Source organism: Mytilus californianus, unplaced genomic scaffold, assembly GCF_021869535.1.
Source record: "Mytilus californianus isolate M0D057914Y unplaced genomic scaffold, xbMytCali1.0.p SCAF_1, whole genome shotgun sequence".
NCBI lineage: Eukaryota > Metazoa > Mollusca > Bivalvia > Mytilida > Mytilidae > Mytilus > Mytilus californianus.
The window spans coordinates 58,198,445-58,212,847 of record NW_026262581.1 but is presented as its reverse complement, the minus strand read 5'-3'; the positions used below and the strand labels follow the sequence as shown (position 1 = coordinate 58,212,847).

Below are 14,403 nucleotides of genomic sequence, written 5' to 3'. Positions count from 1 at the left end.
ACATAGCATGGTGTAACAGTACAGCATATAATCATTTAAAAAACGAATCAACCTACAGAAAAAAGACAGGAAAAAATGTCCGATCTGAGTACTCACGGTTACATAATTTTACAAAAACATATATGCAATGTTGAAAGAAACTTAAAGTACACTCGTATACAAAAATAAGCTCTTCATATTATATTGCGATGCAATAACAGAAGTAATGTTACTTTAACAAAAGAGTATATTATTGTGACATTGTTGCGGAAGTATAGTCTGTCGAAATACAATTTTACGTTATAGAAACTGTACAACGCCATAGATTTGTTTTTATTACTAACTGCGCATTACATTGTCAGCTGACCGTAAGTGTAGACCGACGTTTCATAACTAATAACAATTTCATAACAGTACTAAGTGAATATATATTAGAATATTTAGAATCTGACATAGAAAATCAAAATGTTTAAAACAATTGTTTTGCAATTTATGTATTTGGGTTTGTCAATTTTGTGTCTTGTACAAAGTAAATGTACTACAGGAAATGAATGTCATAATGTTGCTTTGCCTCTCATGGATAGAAGTTTCGAAGCAACGCTGACGGCAAATATAAACACTGATAAGTTAAATAAACAACTTAAAGCGTACATATCACAGGAAATTGACCAAAGCAACCATGGTGTTGTTACCAATGTTACCACCGAAACACTGAAAAGAGTTTTAGGAAATCTTACTTTGAAAATAGATACTCAAATGAAATCTTTGGAGGCTAAAATTATGGAGCAAAACACAGAAATTAATCTTTTGAAAGCAAAAGGTAAGAAGTTTATTACTATTAATTTAATTGGTGGTCTATCTTTCATTTTATGAATTCTGTTTTTGAAGAAGATGGAACTAGGAAATATAACAATAGAGTTATTATAACCCGTTAAATTTCGGTACGGGTTACATTAAAGTCTGTTGGTCTATAATCGACACTGTGGCGGCTTTAAACGCAAGACCGTATACAATATAAACACATTTATTAACACAAGTTTACAGCTTGAAATCTAGGGAAAGACTGCCCAAGTAACAGTTTACAGAACAATTATACATTAATTCACAGTTAAGGATCTAAAAACAATACATCCCAACTACTTTGTTCTAACAGGGGTGATCTGAGTCGGATCACCCCTACCAGATCACCCTACCTGAGTTTTTTTGATCTGCATGCTTTCTTTTGTTCTGTTACATTTTGGCGGGAATGTCGAACACACAATAAAACTTAGAATTATTTATTCGGAATAAAGACTAACTTTCAAAATTTATGTAGAAAAAATCCACTATATTTCCAGCGTATATATGCGGGGAATCGAACTCAATACATTAAGCATATGAAGCCACGATTCATACCTCTACACCAGGACGACTGGATACAAACTCCCTGTTAATTCAAATGGTCAGTGCATGGAAGTATTATAGTGACAATATAATACTACGGTCAGTGTAAGATCATCCCGATGACACACCAAGTCCGAATGGGATAACTATTTTACATCCAGCTGTACTGGATTAGATAAAAAACCATTTACGCTTCATAAAATCTAGTTTAAAACGCCACACTATCATTATAATATACTTTATATAATACTATATAGTATATACCCTGTATGAGCCCCGGGCACAATGTTTATCTTAAATTAACATTGATTATTTGTATCCAGTCGTTCTGGTGTAGGGGTATGACTCGTGGGTCTATATGCTAAAGGTCTTGAGTTCGATTCCCAGCATATACACTGGAATTTTTTCAACATAAATTTTGAGTTAGTCTTTCCCTATAAATATGTCTAAAGTTTTATTGTGGATTTGACATTCCCGCCAAAATGTAACAGAACAAAGAAACTCAAGCTAGGGTGATCTGGTAGGGGTGATCCGGCTCAGATCATCCCTGGTAGAACAAAGGAGCTGGAATTTTAGATAAAATATATCTATCATTGTCCAATCTTATGCAATAATAATCGGATTATTATCCTCCGGCTAAACTTAGTAAAATAGCGATGACTGCTTCTTTTGTAGTTGAGTGTAAGTCTAGGTTAGTCTATGGAAAGGTATATACTATGAAATTTAGATCGAGGGGCTTGCCCCGAGCTCTTAATTTCATAGTATATACCTTTTCATAGACTATCCAATTTAGCACATATTTTCAACTCGAGTAATCTTTTAATTGGTCTATTGATAGTTTATTTTGGCTGACTACTTGTATCACAGGTGTTTGTAAAACGGAGCTCATTAACGAAGTTTTGTAAATCTACTCACTAGTATCATTGTAAAATATGTGATTTCAAAAGGCCCTTGACTCCAGAATGAAAAGATGGTAGCTGTTGGTGTAAGTATGTATATTGATATAAAGCGGTGTTTTACTATACATGTTCTTCTTACATGGTAAGATGACCAAATAAATTTACCAAAAGCAGGCAATAATTAAATTGCAGTGGAAGCTTTTAAATTACATGTTTTGAAAACATTTTTTAATTTCACAGTAAAACTAAAGCTATAATCAATTTGAAACATATAGATAGTTTGTCCCTATAGATATAGTCTAGCAGATAGGCATTTAAAAGCAACTACCAATTGATCAGAGATTATAGGTTTTGTGTTTTTTTTTTTTTTTTTTTTTATTATTTCAAAGTTAAAACAAAGATTTATCAGAATATGTTTATATATAGGTGGCACATTATCTTCAGACATAATCACAGTTTTTCAATTCATGACATCGTCCTGAACATGCATGAAATATTTGCCACTGGAAATTAAGCAACCAATAATTAATAAAGCAATCAATTCATGACGAAATAGATCACCTTCCTTAAGAAAGTTTAAAAAATTATCACCAAGTTGATTTAATTTCCCTTCACAAGGTTTCATAGTACACACTTTTTTGTGTACAAAGTAATTGCATGGATGATACATTATCATAATTTTAAGATATCGTTGTACTCTTATCAAGGTATAAAGAACCATATGTATTACCCTTTATTTAAATGAAAGAAATTTGCAATTGTCAAAAACATTTTTTAGATCCAAAAATTTTATAGCAGGATATTTAAAAATCAACGTGAAAATTGATTACGATACAATGAAATCTTACCCTTGTGGTCATTCATGCGTAGTTACTTAGTACACGGGAAAAGTATGTACTATGAAAATTAGAAGGCAAATATAAGCTATTTGATTGGACGAGAAGTTGTAAATATGTGCTAAGATACATTTAGCACATACTTACAACTTCTCGTCCAATCAAATTGCTTGAATTTGCCTTCTAATTTTTATAGTACATACTTTTTTCCGTATACTAAGTAACTACCCATGATTGACCACAAGGGTAAGATTTCATTGTATCGTAATCAAGATATTAAAACAAAAATTGCCACTGGCTATTTTGAAATAAAATGCTGTGTTCCAAATTAAATTGAATAGTTCAAATTGATTTTTAAATATTCTGCAGTTAAAATCTTTGGATCTAAAAAATGTTTTTGACGATTGCAACTTTCTTTCATTTAAATAAAGAGTAACAAATATGGTTCTTTATACCTTGATTAGGGGGAGTACAACGCTATCTTAAAATTGAGATAATTTATCATCCATGCAATTACTATGTACACAAAAAAGTCTGTACTATGAAATCTTGTGAAGGGAAATTAAGGCACCTTGATCTATTTCGTCATGAATTGATATTTTGATTATTGGTTGCTTAATGTCCATTGGCAAATATTTCATGCACGTTCAGGACGATGTCATGAATTAAAAAACCGTGATAATGTCTGAAGAGAATGTGCCACCTATATATATATACATGTATATATATATATATATATATACATGTTCTGATATATCTTTTAGTTTTTATTTTGAAATAAAAAAAAAACAACATAAACCCTAGTATCTTTGATCTATTGGTAGTTGCTTTTTAATGACTATCCGCTAGACTACCTATTGGGACATACCAGGGGCGGATCCAGCCATTTTTAAAAAGGGGGTTCCAACCATATGACCCCATTTAAAAGCATTGATCGTCCAAAAAAAAGGGGTTTTTGATGAAGACATAATCTTTTAATCAGTTTAATTGAGGTCTGGAGCTGGCATGTCAGTAACTGCTAGTAGTCTGTTGTTATTTATGTATTATTGTCATTTTGTTTATTTTCTTTTGTTTCTTTTTCTGACATCGGACTCGGACTTCTCTTATACTGAGTTTTACTGTACGTACTGTTGTGCGTTTGTTTTTTCTACATTGGCTAGAGGTATAGGGGGAAGGTTGAGATCTCAAAAAACATGTTTAACCCCGCCGCATTTTTGCGCCTGTCCCAAGTCAGGAGCCTCTGGCCTTTGTTAGTCTTGTATCATTTTTAATTTTAGTTTCCTGTGTATAATTTGGAGTTAGTATGACGTCCATTATCACTGAACTAGTATACATACATATTTGTTTAGGGGCCAGCTGAAGGACGCTTTGTCACGGAATAGAAGTTCCTTCATAATATAAGTTCCAAAAGGAAAAAATATTCTGGAATATTATTTCCACAGGAATAAATATTACAGTATATGTTCCTAACGGAATAAATGGTATAGAATATTTGTTCCAACAGGAAAAGTTATTATGACATTGTTTATAACAAAGTTTCCAGTGGAACTTCTGTTAGGCGGAACAAATATACGTTGACAGTTTTGACACATTCCCCATTTCCATTCTCAATTTTGTTTTCCAACTCCTTACCCCCCCCTTTTGTTTTACTGTAAAATTGAAAAATTTCCACTGCAATTTAATTATTGCCTGCTTTTGGTCAATTTATTTTGTCATCTTACCATGTAAAGAAGTACATGTATAGTAAAACACCGCTTTTTATCAATAAACATACTTACATCAGCAGCTACCATCTTTTCATTCTGGCACCAAAGGCCTTTTGAAATCACATATTTTACCATGATACTAGTGAGTAGATTTACAAAACATCGTTAATGAGCCCCGTTTTACAAACACCTGTGATAGAATCAGAACATACTCACCCATTCTCGTCCGATGGAAAATCAGTATTTTCCCCTCTATTTTTCATAGTACATGGCTTTCCATGCACTATAAAATTCTACACATGAATGACTTTTAAACTCTTAAAAATTGCACTAACGAAGTGTACAACTCCCCAAGGCAATGTCCACGGGAAAAGAGCAAACGAAAAAAATCTTGAGTACTGTTGTTTGTCTAATTACCCGGTATTATAAATGAAATCACGAGAATAGAACTACAAAAGCATTATAAGTTGATATTTCAACATTGTAAATGTTATTTAATGGTATATATATATACCCCTAAAAAAATGAAAAGGGGGCAAAAGTGTAGGGAAAATACATGTAATATTTGATATATTTTTTACACCATACCTCAAACTCCTTATTGTAAGAAACAATATGTTAATAAAAAAAATCAAAGGAAGTTCGTCAATAAAGAAAAGCAAGCATCTGATGTTTAAACGATTGTAAATTAAAATCTGCTGATGAAAGTATTTTCCTTATTAAAAATTATACAATTTTAGAAAAGCGGATTTTACATAACATTTTGTGCTTTCTAAAATGAAGGAATTTTAGATATATAAGATTAAATTGTACCTGAAGCAGAAGAAATTTCCATTTTGACTAATTTATCCTTTTTTTATCACAACACTAACTCATTGCTCTTTCACTCCATCTGTTGAAATGACCATTATATTATTAACATCCCTTTATCTAAACATTTTAACACTTTAAGTGAACTAATATCAAAGTTTGATTATTACAGTGAGAAGCTAATTTTGTTATGTCACTCGAATGTGTGAATATGTTCTAAATTGGTCAGACAATACTTGGTCATGTTTTATGAACTTTTAAAACCCTCGGCTACGCCTCGGATTTTAAATATTCATAAAACACGACCAAGTATTATCTAACCTATAAGTAGTCAGCCAAAATAAACTATCAATAGATCAATTAAAAGATTACTCGAGTTGTAAATATGTGCTAAATTGGATAATCTATGAAAAGGTATATACTATGAAATTAAGAGCTCGGGGCAAGCCCCTCGCTCTTAATTTCATAGTATATACCTGTTCATAGACTAACCTAGACGTATTATCTTTCGCACTTTTAACTGCCATCGGATTAAGTTGTAAATTACTGAAATCTATAATCTATTTGGGTATTTGAAATAAAGAAACATTATATTTAAAAATAAAAAAACATTTAAAACAAGAAATATTCAATCTAAAACGAGAGTTCACATAAAGCACTTTGCGAATTATAGTAAAAGTTCCTAACGTCACTTTTCTTCCGGTTATAGTCTTCACTACTTCCCCAAACAGAACTATATCATCCTTCTATGGGTATTTTTTTCTGGTTGCTGAAAGCGTGAAACATACCTGGGACTATTATACTAATACTATACTATATTAGTATAATAGTCCCAGAACATACTGAAGACATCACGAACATAGAAAATGCACATTTTGGACATTTTAATAAATATACAAGGAAGGTGGGGGTATGAGGAGAGGACAAACATTAATATACTAAAAATATTCATTACCACTTCTTAATTCAAAAGAACATGTCTCCATTATATGTATAGATATATAAAACAACAAAGGGGCTGCTTTTATTACAATCATAAAGCTAGGAATAGGACTAAGTATTCAAGGAATTAGGGGAAAAAAAGGGGGGGGGCAATAATGATCATTGGCCCGTTTATGATCCTAACAAAAATTACACTTTTACGTACTTTTCGAAAACACTATCAAGAATTTGAACCGATTATCAGATTATCAGTGGCTATACTTGTACCTTGTAAACAGGTTTTCTTCAAACATATGCATATTTCTGACATGCAGTATACAGGTCGTCACTCCTGTACCCACAATTGAAACAAGACCACAAGGCAGGTGACGAGTCCATCTTGTACCCTTGTTTCGGCCCAAAATTGTATTATAAAATGATTTTGTTACCAATAATAATCGATGTATATGAAAGCCTACACGTGTAAATTCACCTACATATAGCATGTTGTGTGAAAAGATAAAATAACGACAACTAAAACAATTGTGGTTATTTGGTAGAGGATAGAGCTCTGGTTATTTGGTATACTACTGTCAGTGATCTTTGTTCAGAGTTACAACCTTCACTTGTGTAAAACACATGGTCATGTGATACAACAAGGATACACAGACTTTAGCTCGATTTATTGCTTGGTATCTTAATGACAGAGGCAAATATCTCAGACATATTTAGAACAGTTAATATTCACCTTAGAATAATGAAGTTTTCTGAATAAATACATTCTTAATATGAAAATGAAAAAACGAAAATAAACTTTTCTTTTTGAGTTGATTAACTAGACTCGATAAAACCATGTACTGAAAAATAGGCTTGGCCTGGTTTTATTTTCAATTAAATCATTGCCGTTTTCGCTTATTTTTACTTTGACTCTGAGCATGAAAATGTTGAATCAAATGATTTGGCATGTGGTGGGATGGTTCCCATGTACTTTGCGAACTACTGTACCCTCGCCATTTAATAAGGTATTGTTTCGTGTTGCCTGTTTTTCTATACACTTAATTATTCTTTCGACATCATACATGTCCTGTTGATTGTTTGTATTTTGTGACGTTTGCTTATCTTTGTGTAATTATCCCACAATAAATCACATAAGATTGGACAATCATAATTTATATTTTATCAGAACACTTAGTACGTTTTTAAGAAGATTAACTTTTAACGAATGTTGATTTTTTTGTAAACTGTTGCTTGGGCAGTCTTCCCCTAGCTTTCAAGCTGTAAACTTGTGTGAATAAATTTGTATATATTGTATACGATCTTGCGTTTAAAGCAGCAACAGTGTCAATTATAGACTAACAAACTTTAATGTAACCCGTACCGAAATTTACGGGGTTATAATATTTCAAATCTAGGTCCTTATTACAAAATCTTTCATCTTTTACTAAAATGATCAGTAGCACAACTTCACATGTGTGTACTTTCAGTTATTGACGACATTGTGACCAATTTACGAAGGTCTAAAGATGGCTCAGAACTGCAATCATAATGGATTTATAAGAAATTTATAGTATTTAAAAGAATACGAAAATCATCCAAAAATAAAGACAACAATCTATAACGGATGTCAGCCCAGAGGAGGTTCTGAAATATAATTCGCTAGTTGCTGTAATACATTTATTAGGTACGGAACATTTTCTGAATTTGTCCGAAGTACAAAGAATTAAATTAAAATTCAACTTTGTATAATTCTTATTTGATTTGCATATCTACAAATACTTGAATCAGAGACATATAATACTGTATTATATGTCTCTGCTTGAATGTGATTCACATGTCCGTTATAATTCTAACCCTTTTACACTTCAATGGACCATGTTTACTATGATATGCGTAATACACACGAGGATGGAATCCTGAGGTTCCAAGAAAATTGAAATTGAAAGCAAACTGAAATACAAAGTATTTGCAAATACTTTGTATTTCACCCAATTGGGTGGAGTATTATGAGGATTAAACACATATATATTTTTTTTAGAAATAATTGATGAGTAAGCAAGGCCACTGACTCACAAACTTTACATAAAAGTCCTTCTTACTTTTATTTAGTTTGTGAACAAAGTTCCAATATTTTTATTATTTGACTAAAAAGAAATTCTGTGTTTGTAAAAATGATATTAACACAAGATGAAATCGTGATAAATCGCATTTCTACATATATTTCGCGGCCGAATCTACTTCTAAAGAATTGAGGTCGGATGTGTCCTCAGCGGAACGGAATTTTTTCGTTATATCGAACAATAAACTTACGTTTTGCTGACAGGACTTAATGGAATGTTTGGTGAATTTATAAGCAGGAACAAAAATGAAATAACAGAAATAATGTTTTTTTTTTTATTTCTAACTAATAGTTGCAAGAAATGATATAACTAACTGTCAGGCGTCAATCTGAAAACTAATCTATATTCTGCTAAACCTTCCGATTCTTCGGTGACCATAACTATCAAATTTCAGATTAACATTTAGTGATCGCTATGTCGCCATAGCTTCGTTGACTGTACAAATAACAAATCCTGTATTCATAAGCGCAAAATAGGACAACATAGTAACAAAGCATTTACCTAAATGTTAAAATCGTCTCAATCTAGCAGTCACCGGGTCTGTTCAATTTCTAACTGTTAAACAATCGTGTAACAATTTTCCAAAAGCAATAGATAGGATATCAAGGCGAATTTGTTCGAGCAAACAAGCTGGTTAAAGTAAAAAATTGGTGTTTTAAACTGTTTCTATAGATTGAAAAGTTATATTGAACTTCCCTGTGCAATACATAGTTGTGATCAAACGTTTACTGAATATGAATTCCGACTATCAGTATCAAACGAGTAGTTTGATTGGCCTACAAATTGCTTTAAGTTTCTGATTAACAAAATGAGAATACATGCAGGTAAGGGTTTTAAGCAATACTTTTCAAGCTGTCGTACACTTGAAAATGAATACATGTTTCAATAAATGTCTTCATTTAACGAGTTGGTTGACTGTTGTGGAATATCTGTTTCACAGATGACGACAGATATGTTCCAATCGTCGTAACCACAATCTCGTCCTTTTTTTCCGAATGTGACCTTAAATCAAATTAGACTTATCACCGGGTTTGTACTTATATGAGCAACACGACGGTTGCCACATATGAAGCAGAATCTGCTTACCCTTCCGGAGCATCTGCGATCATTCCCGGTTTTTGGTGGGGTTCGTGTTGCTCTGCTTTTAATTTTCTATGTAACGGTTGTATTTTGTATACTGTTGTTTGTCTTTTGGTCTTTTTCTTTTTTTGCCATCGCGTTGTCAGTTTATTTTCGATTTATGGATTTGAATGTCCCTTTGGTATCTTTCGCCTCTCTTTATAACATAACTAATTCTTCCTGAACTAGGAATCACTCTCAAATGTTTAAAACAGCTAATCAGGTTCACGTATTGCATACCTTTTTTTTACAGGAAGTAATTTGTCTAATGGTAGAGTCTTAATTTTTTCTCTTTAAAGAATCATTCTTAAGCAAGCTATATTTAGTTTTCCACAGGAACGGTATTCGAAATACCCGTACTTACATGTCTACTTGAGACCGCTGCATGTGGGTAAAGTTCATATCGTTGCGGCCGAATAAAACTTGAAAGCCCGATGTTGCTTGTATCTCGCATTTTAATAATCTAAAATACAAAATTTTGCACACAAAAAAATGTTTCTCAAGTTTGATCGTCATTTCAAAAGTGAGGCATTTATTTACCGTATTTGCCTGCATTCTGCTACGTTGCTATCCTTGTTATTTGCTTATTTCAGTAAGAACCTATACCGATCATTTGCAGTCATTGGTGATCCAAGCATGCAAGATGGCGAAATACTCTAATTTTACCTTATGTGAAAATCGTCATTAAAATGTAAGATGTTTCAGAATCAGCGACCAAATATTTGGACATCTGAAAAATTGGCAATGTGCAATTGTGCATTCAAAATAGAGGATAATTGAATCCATGTTTGACCTTTACGTTTGTTTATTTTCAGGTAGTCCAAGGGGTACCTATGTTAGGTGGGGGAGAACGGTATGTCCAGAAGGAGCGACCATTGTGAACGATGGTAATTTATTTACGTTTTATGAAAATATCTTTTCGTTGTTTTTGTCTGTATATAAATGTTCTTGAGAGAGGGAGAGATGTTGATGTTGATGTATTTGTTTCGTCTTTTGACTTTACATATCGTTATTGTTTTTTGGTATTATAATTATAAGTGAGCCTTGTGTATCGTCACATCAAAAGCAGAAACGTTATTGTTCCTGATACACTAATAAACTATCCCTTCTGACTGTTAAAAGATTGAGAAACGCGTATTTTGATGCATAATAAACATAATCATATATGTTTGTGTATTCAAAATAAGCGTTTCCACATCCCTCTGCATGTTTGTGTGTGTGCATGTGTGTCGACACGCTTATCATTATGCATTTCGAGATTCACCGACAATATAAATGTCATAACAAAGCTACATATAACTAAAAGATGATTCGCAAATTTCGATTTTTTTATTATCCCTTGACTGGCACATCGTGAATATAACTGGAGAAGAAGGTAAACCACTTTAATATTGATGCCTCATTTGTAACTTTGACATGATTAACAGTACTACTCAAAACATTCATAATACCAGGATATCCTGAAATCGAATTGTGGAGGTCCTACAAATATTTCATAAAATCCCAAAATCGAATTATGGAGGTCCTGAAATATTTCAGGATCTTCTTAAATACAATAACTTTGACTTAATACGAGCCTCATATGAAAGTAGCAACATTTTCGAATGACAGACGTACCATGAATAAACACGAACAGGTGTTTCATGTTCATCCGGAAAGTACTCAGATCAACAATTTACTTTATAAAAATAAGGAGATGTGGTATGATTGCCAATGAGACAACTATCCATCAAAGGTAAATCGAAGTGGATGTAAGAAATTATAGGCAACCGTACGGCCTTCAACAATGAGAAAAATCCATACCGTATAGTCGGCTATCAAAGGCCCCGACATGAAAAATATAAAAACAATGCAATTGAGAAAACTAACGGCCTTTAATATAACAAAACAATTTACGAAAAGCAAATATGACAGATATGAACCAACGACAACCACTGAACTACAGGCTTCTGACTTGGGACTGCCACATATAGAATGTGGCGGGGCTAAATATGTTAACTTTGATTGTCATCTGAGACTACTATAACAATATGACTATATGAGTTATATTAGTCTCAGATAATATACAAGCATGGAAATTCGCTATTAAAAAATCTAGAATGTGTCGTAACCTAGTTCGTTTTGTAGGTATTGCTTCCGGGAAACATTATGGAGATAAAGGATCTGGGGCTAACTATTTGTGCTTACCAAAAAATCCAGAATGGAATGAGTATGTAGATGGAAAGAACGGCGAAAAGGGTCTTTTGTATGGCGTTGAATATGAAATATCAGAAAACACACCGTATCCAAAAAATTTACACAGCAAGATTACACCATGCGCGGTATGTCTTGCCAAGAGGTCTTCGGTTCTTATGGTTCCGGCAAAACGTACCTGCCAAGAAGGCTGGCATAACGAATTTTCTGGATATCTCATGTCTCATATGAGCACCAGCAGCAGAACTCCGACAGAATATATTTGCGTTGATGGAAAGTTGGAAACAAGTGGTCATGCATATGGCAGTAGCCAAGCTGAATTATATCCGGTGGAAGCGATTTGTGGAAGTTTAAAATGTCCCCCGTATGTTCAAGGGAGAGAAATTACCTGTGTGGTTTGCTCGAAATAAAACATTTTCATTTTCTGCATGCATGTGAATGTCCTATAATACAGATTTATTATGAGTCCGCCACTTAGTGGCAGTATATGTATATATATTAAGGAAAATGCATAGTTCCACTGGCCCGCCGACATACTATCATACCTGTTTAGGTCAAATGCATATAATCAATTTAATCTGAATTTATGCAATTATAATGAATAAATGTTGGTGAAATGGTCCTTAAGTAGCGCCTTTCAAGTATACTACCAATACTGCTGTCGCTTACTGACAAAGATGCCCATCATTGCAGAAAAAAAAAACAATCAGTGAGTAATTCTTATTAAAAATCTCACCAAATCAATAGCTGGTGCAATTTGAATAAGTTTTTGGTTCATCGTCTTGAAATTTTTTTCACTATGAGATTTATTGCAAATAAATAAATCAACATTTCCAATATGGCTGTGGAATTTGTGTTAATATTTAACTATCCGAAATAATGCAACATTTAAATACTAGTAGTAGCTTCTTTGCAACAATGAGTAAATGTAAGCAAGACTTAACTTACAATTGATTGTAATATTTGAAATCATGTATTACTGATGACGCATAAAATGTCGAATTTGAAATTGAAGCATTTCACTAGAAGAATATACAAGTATACAATTTGAGGTTTTATTCTTTTAAATTTGGTGTGTAAATCATTGCAACTGCATCCACCACCAAAACAAACCCAGGTTAGACATCAAGTGCTCAAAATACATTTTTTAGATGTCTTTTTTTGTTTTATGTGTGGTTGCGTTGTTGTCTCAAGTATACATACCTCTCAACTCATGTTATTCACATTAAGTAATAGTTTATTGTGAACATAATATGTCAATTTCTAAATCGTCTCGATCCTAGACAAATATTGAATAATCTGGCAAAAATCATAGTCAACACTTATGGAATTGTTAAAGGTTAAAAAGGCCAGTAAATATATATATATATGTATAATTACTCTAAATATCAGCACAACAATGTTAAATCTGCAAATTTGCGGAAGCAAATTTTTGTTCTTCCCTCGCCGGGATTCGAACTGATGCTATTGGGATATGTATATATATGCACACATGTCGATATCTGTAGCCACCAACAAAGATCAACAAACAACACAATAAAACAAAAGTCCGATCTAGAGTTCATAATTATGGTATACAAGCCTACAACAATTAACAAGTATCTATAGTATAATATGTAAACATCTAGACAAGTTTTGAATTAAGAGATAGTGTCAATTTCTTCTGATGTACTTCAAACAGAAGCATTTTTTTTACCTTTCATTTTTCGTCAAAATTCTAAGTACCGTATCATCAAATTTGAAATGTGAAAACGAAAGATATGGGATAAATGTCTATTTGACCGCAAAATAAACAATAATCTGAAAGTCCTCAATTCAGTATACTTGTCTTTATTCTTCTAATTTGTTCGGCATGTCTTAATCGTGTATTGTCGTCCTTTGGATTTGTATTTTCTGGTTCTCCTAAAACAGTTGATTAAAAAAAAAAATATCTTTTATTTGTCATTTATCTGTACAGGTATAAATTTCATTAAAAAGCAGAACTAAATAATAGTTCAAAATCGTATTGTCATATGCATTAAGGAGTAAGAGCAAAGACTGGTCGACTAGGAGTCAGAATAATGTGTCCGGGTAGCGTGACACGTCTTCCTGTGAACTGTTACCTTGTGAAGTAGCACGCTAACCATCCGGCTCAGCGTGTCGTCTAGTACAAAGCATGATTAACAATCATACCCCGGTATTACCTAAACATTTTCCAGTCGTCCTGAATATGCATTTAATTTGCCATTGGACACTAAACAGCCATGCATCATCACCATCTAAGCATTTCGGATGAGGTTTTTATGAAGCTAGCACTTGTACAAGAATTGGTAAAAAAAAACACAAAGATAAATAAATAAAACAAAAAAACAAAAACAGCCCGTACACACGATAAAAGTCATTGGTACAACTGTCTTGATACTTCTGCCTCGTCACGTATCGGTCGTGTATTGAATTGCAA

At 32.8% G+C, this 14,403-nt stretch overlaps 1 protein-coding gene across 1 annotated transcript; it reads left to right on the top strand.

Moving 5' to 3' along the window:
* The first annotated feature begins 249 nt into the window (after positions 1 to 249).
* On the top strand, positions 250 to 13,011 carry LOC127722230 (uncharacterized). Its single transcript, XM_052229130.1, has 3 exons — positions 250 to 799; positions 10,586 to 10,657; positions 11,898 to 13,011. Exons 1-3 carry the CDS (start codon positions 445 to 447, stop codon positions 12,371 to 12,373), a joined length of 903 nt encoding a protein of 300 aa, XP_052085090.1. The 5' UTR covers positions 250 to 444; the 3' UTR covers positions 12,374 to 13,011.
* The last annotated feature ends 1,392 nt before the right edge of the window (positions 13,012 to 14,403 follow it).

Excerpts from the sequence above, each read along its gene's own strand:
- LOC127722230 (XM_052229130.1), top strand. The coding sequence starts at position 445 with ATGTTTAAAACAATTGTTTTGCAATTTATGTATTTGGGTTTGTCAATT. Across the intron at positions 800-10,585 it reads TAATCTTTTGAAAGCAAAAG|GTAGTCCAAGGGGTACCTAT; the intron begins GTAAGAAGTTTA and ends GTTTATTTTCAG. Across the intron at positions 10,658-11,897 it reads AGCGACCATTGTGAACGATG|GTATTGCTTCCGGGAAACAT; the intron begins GTAATTTATTTA and ends TTCGTTTTGTAG.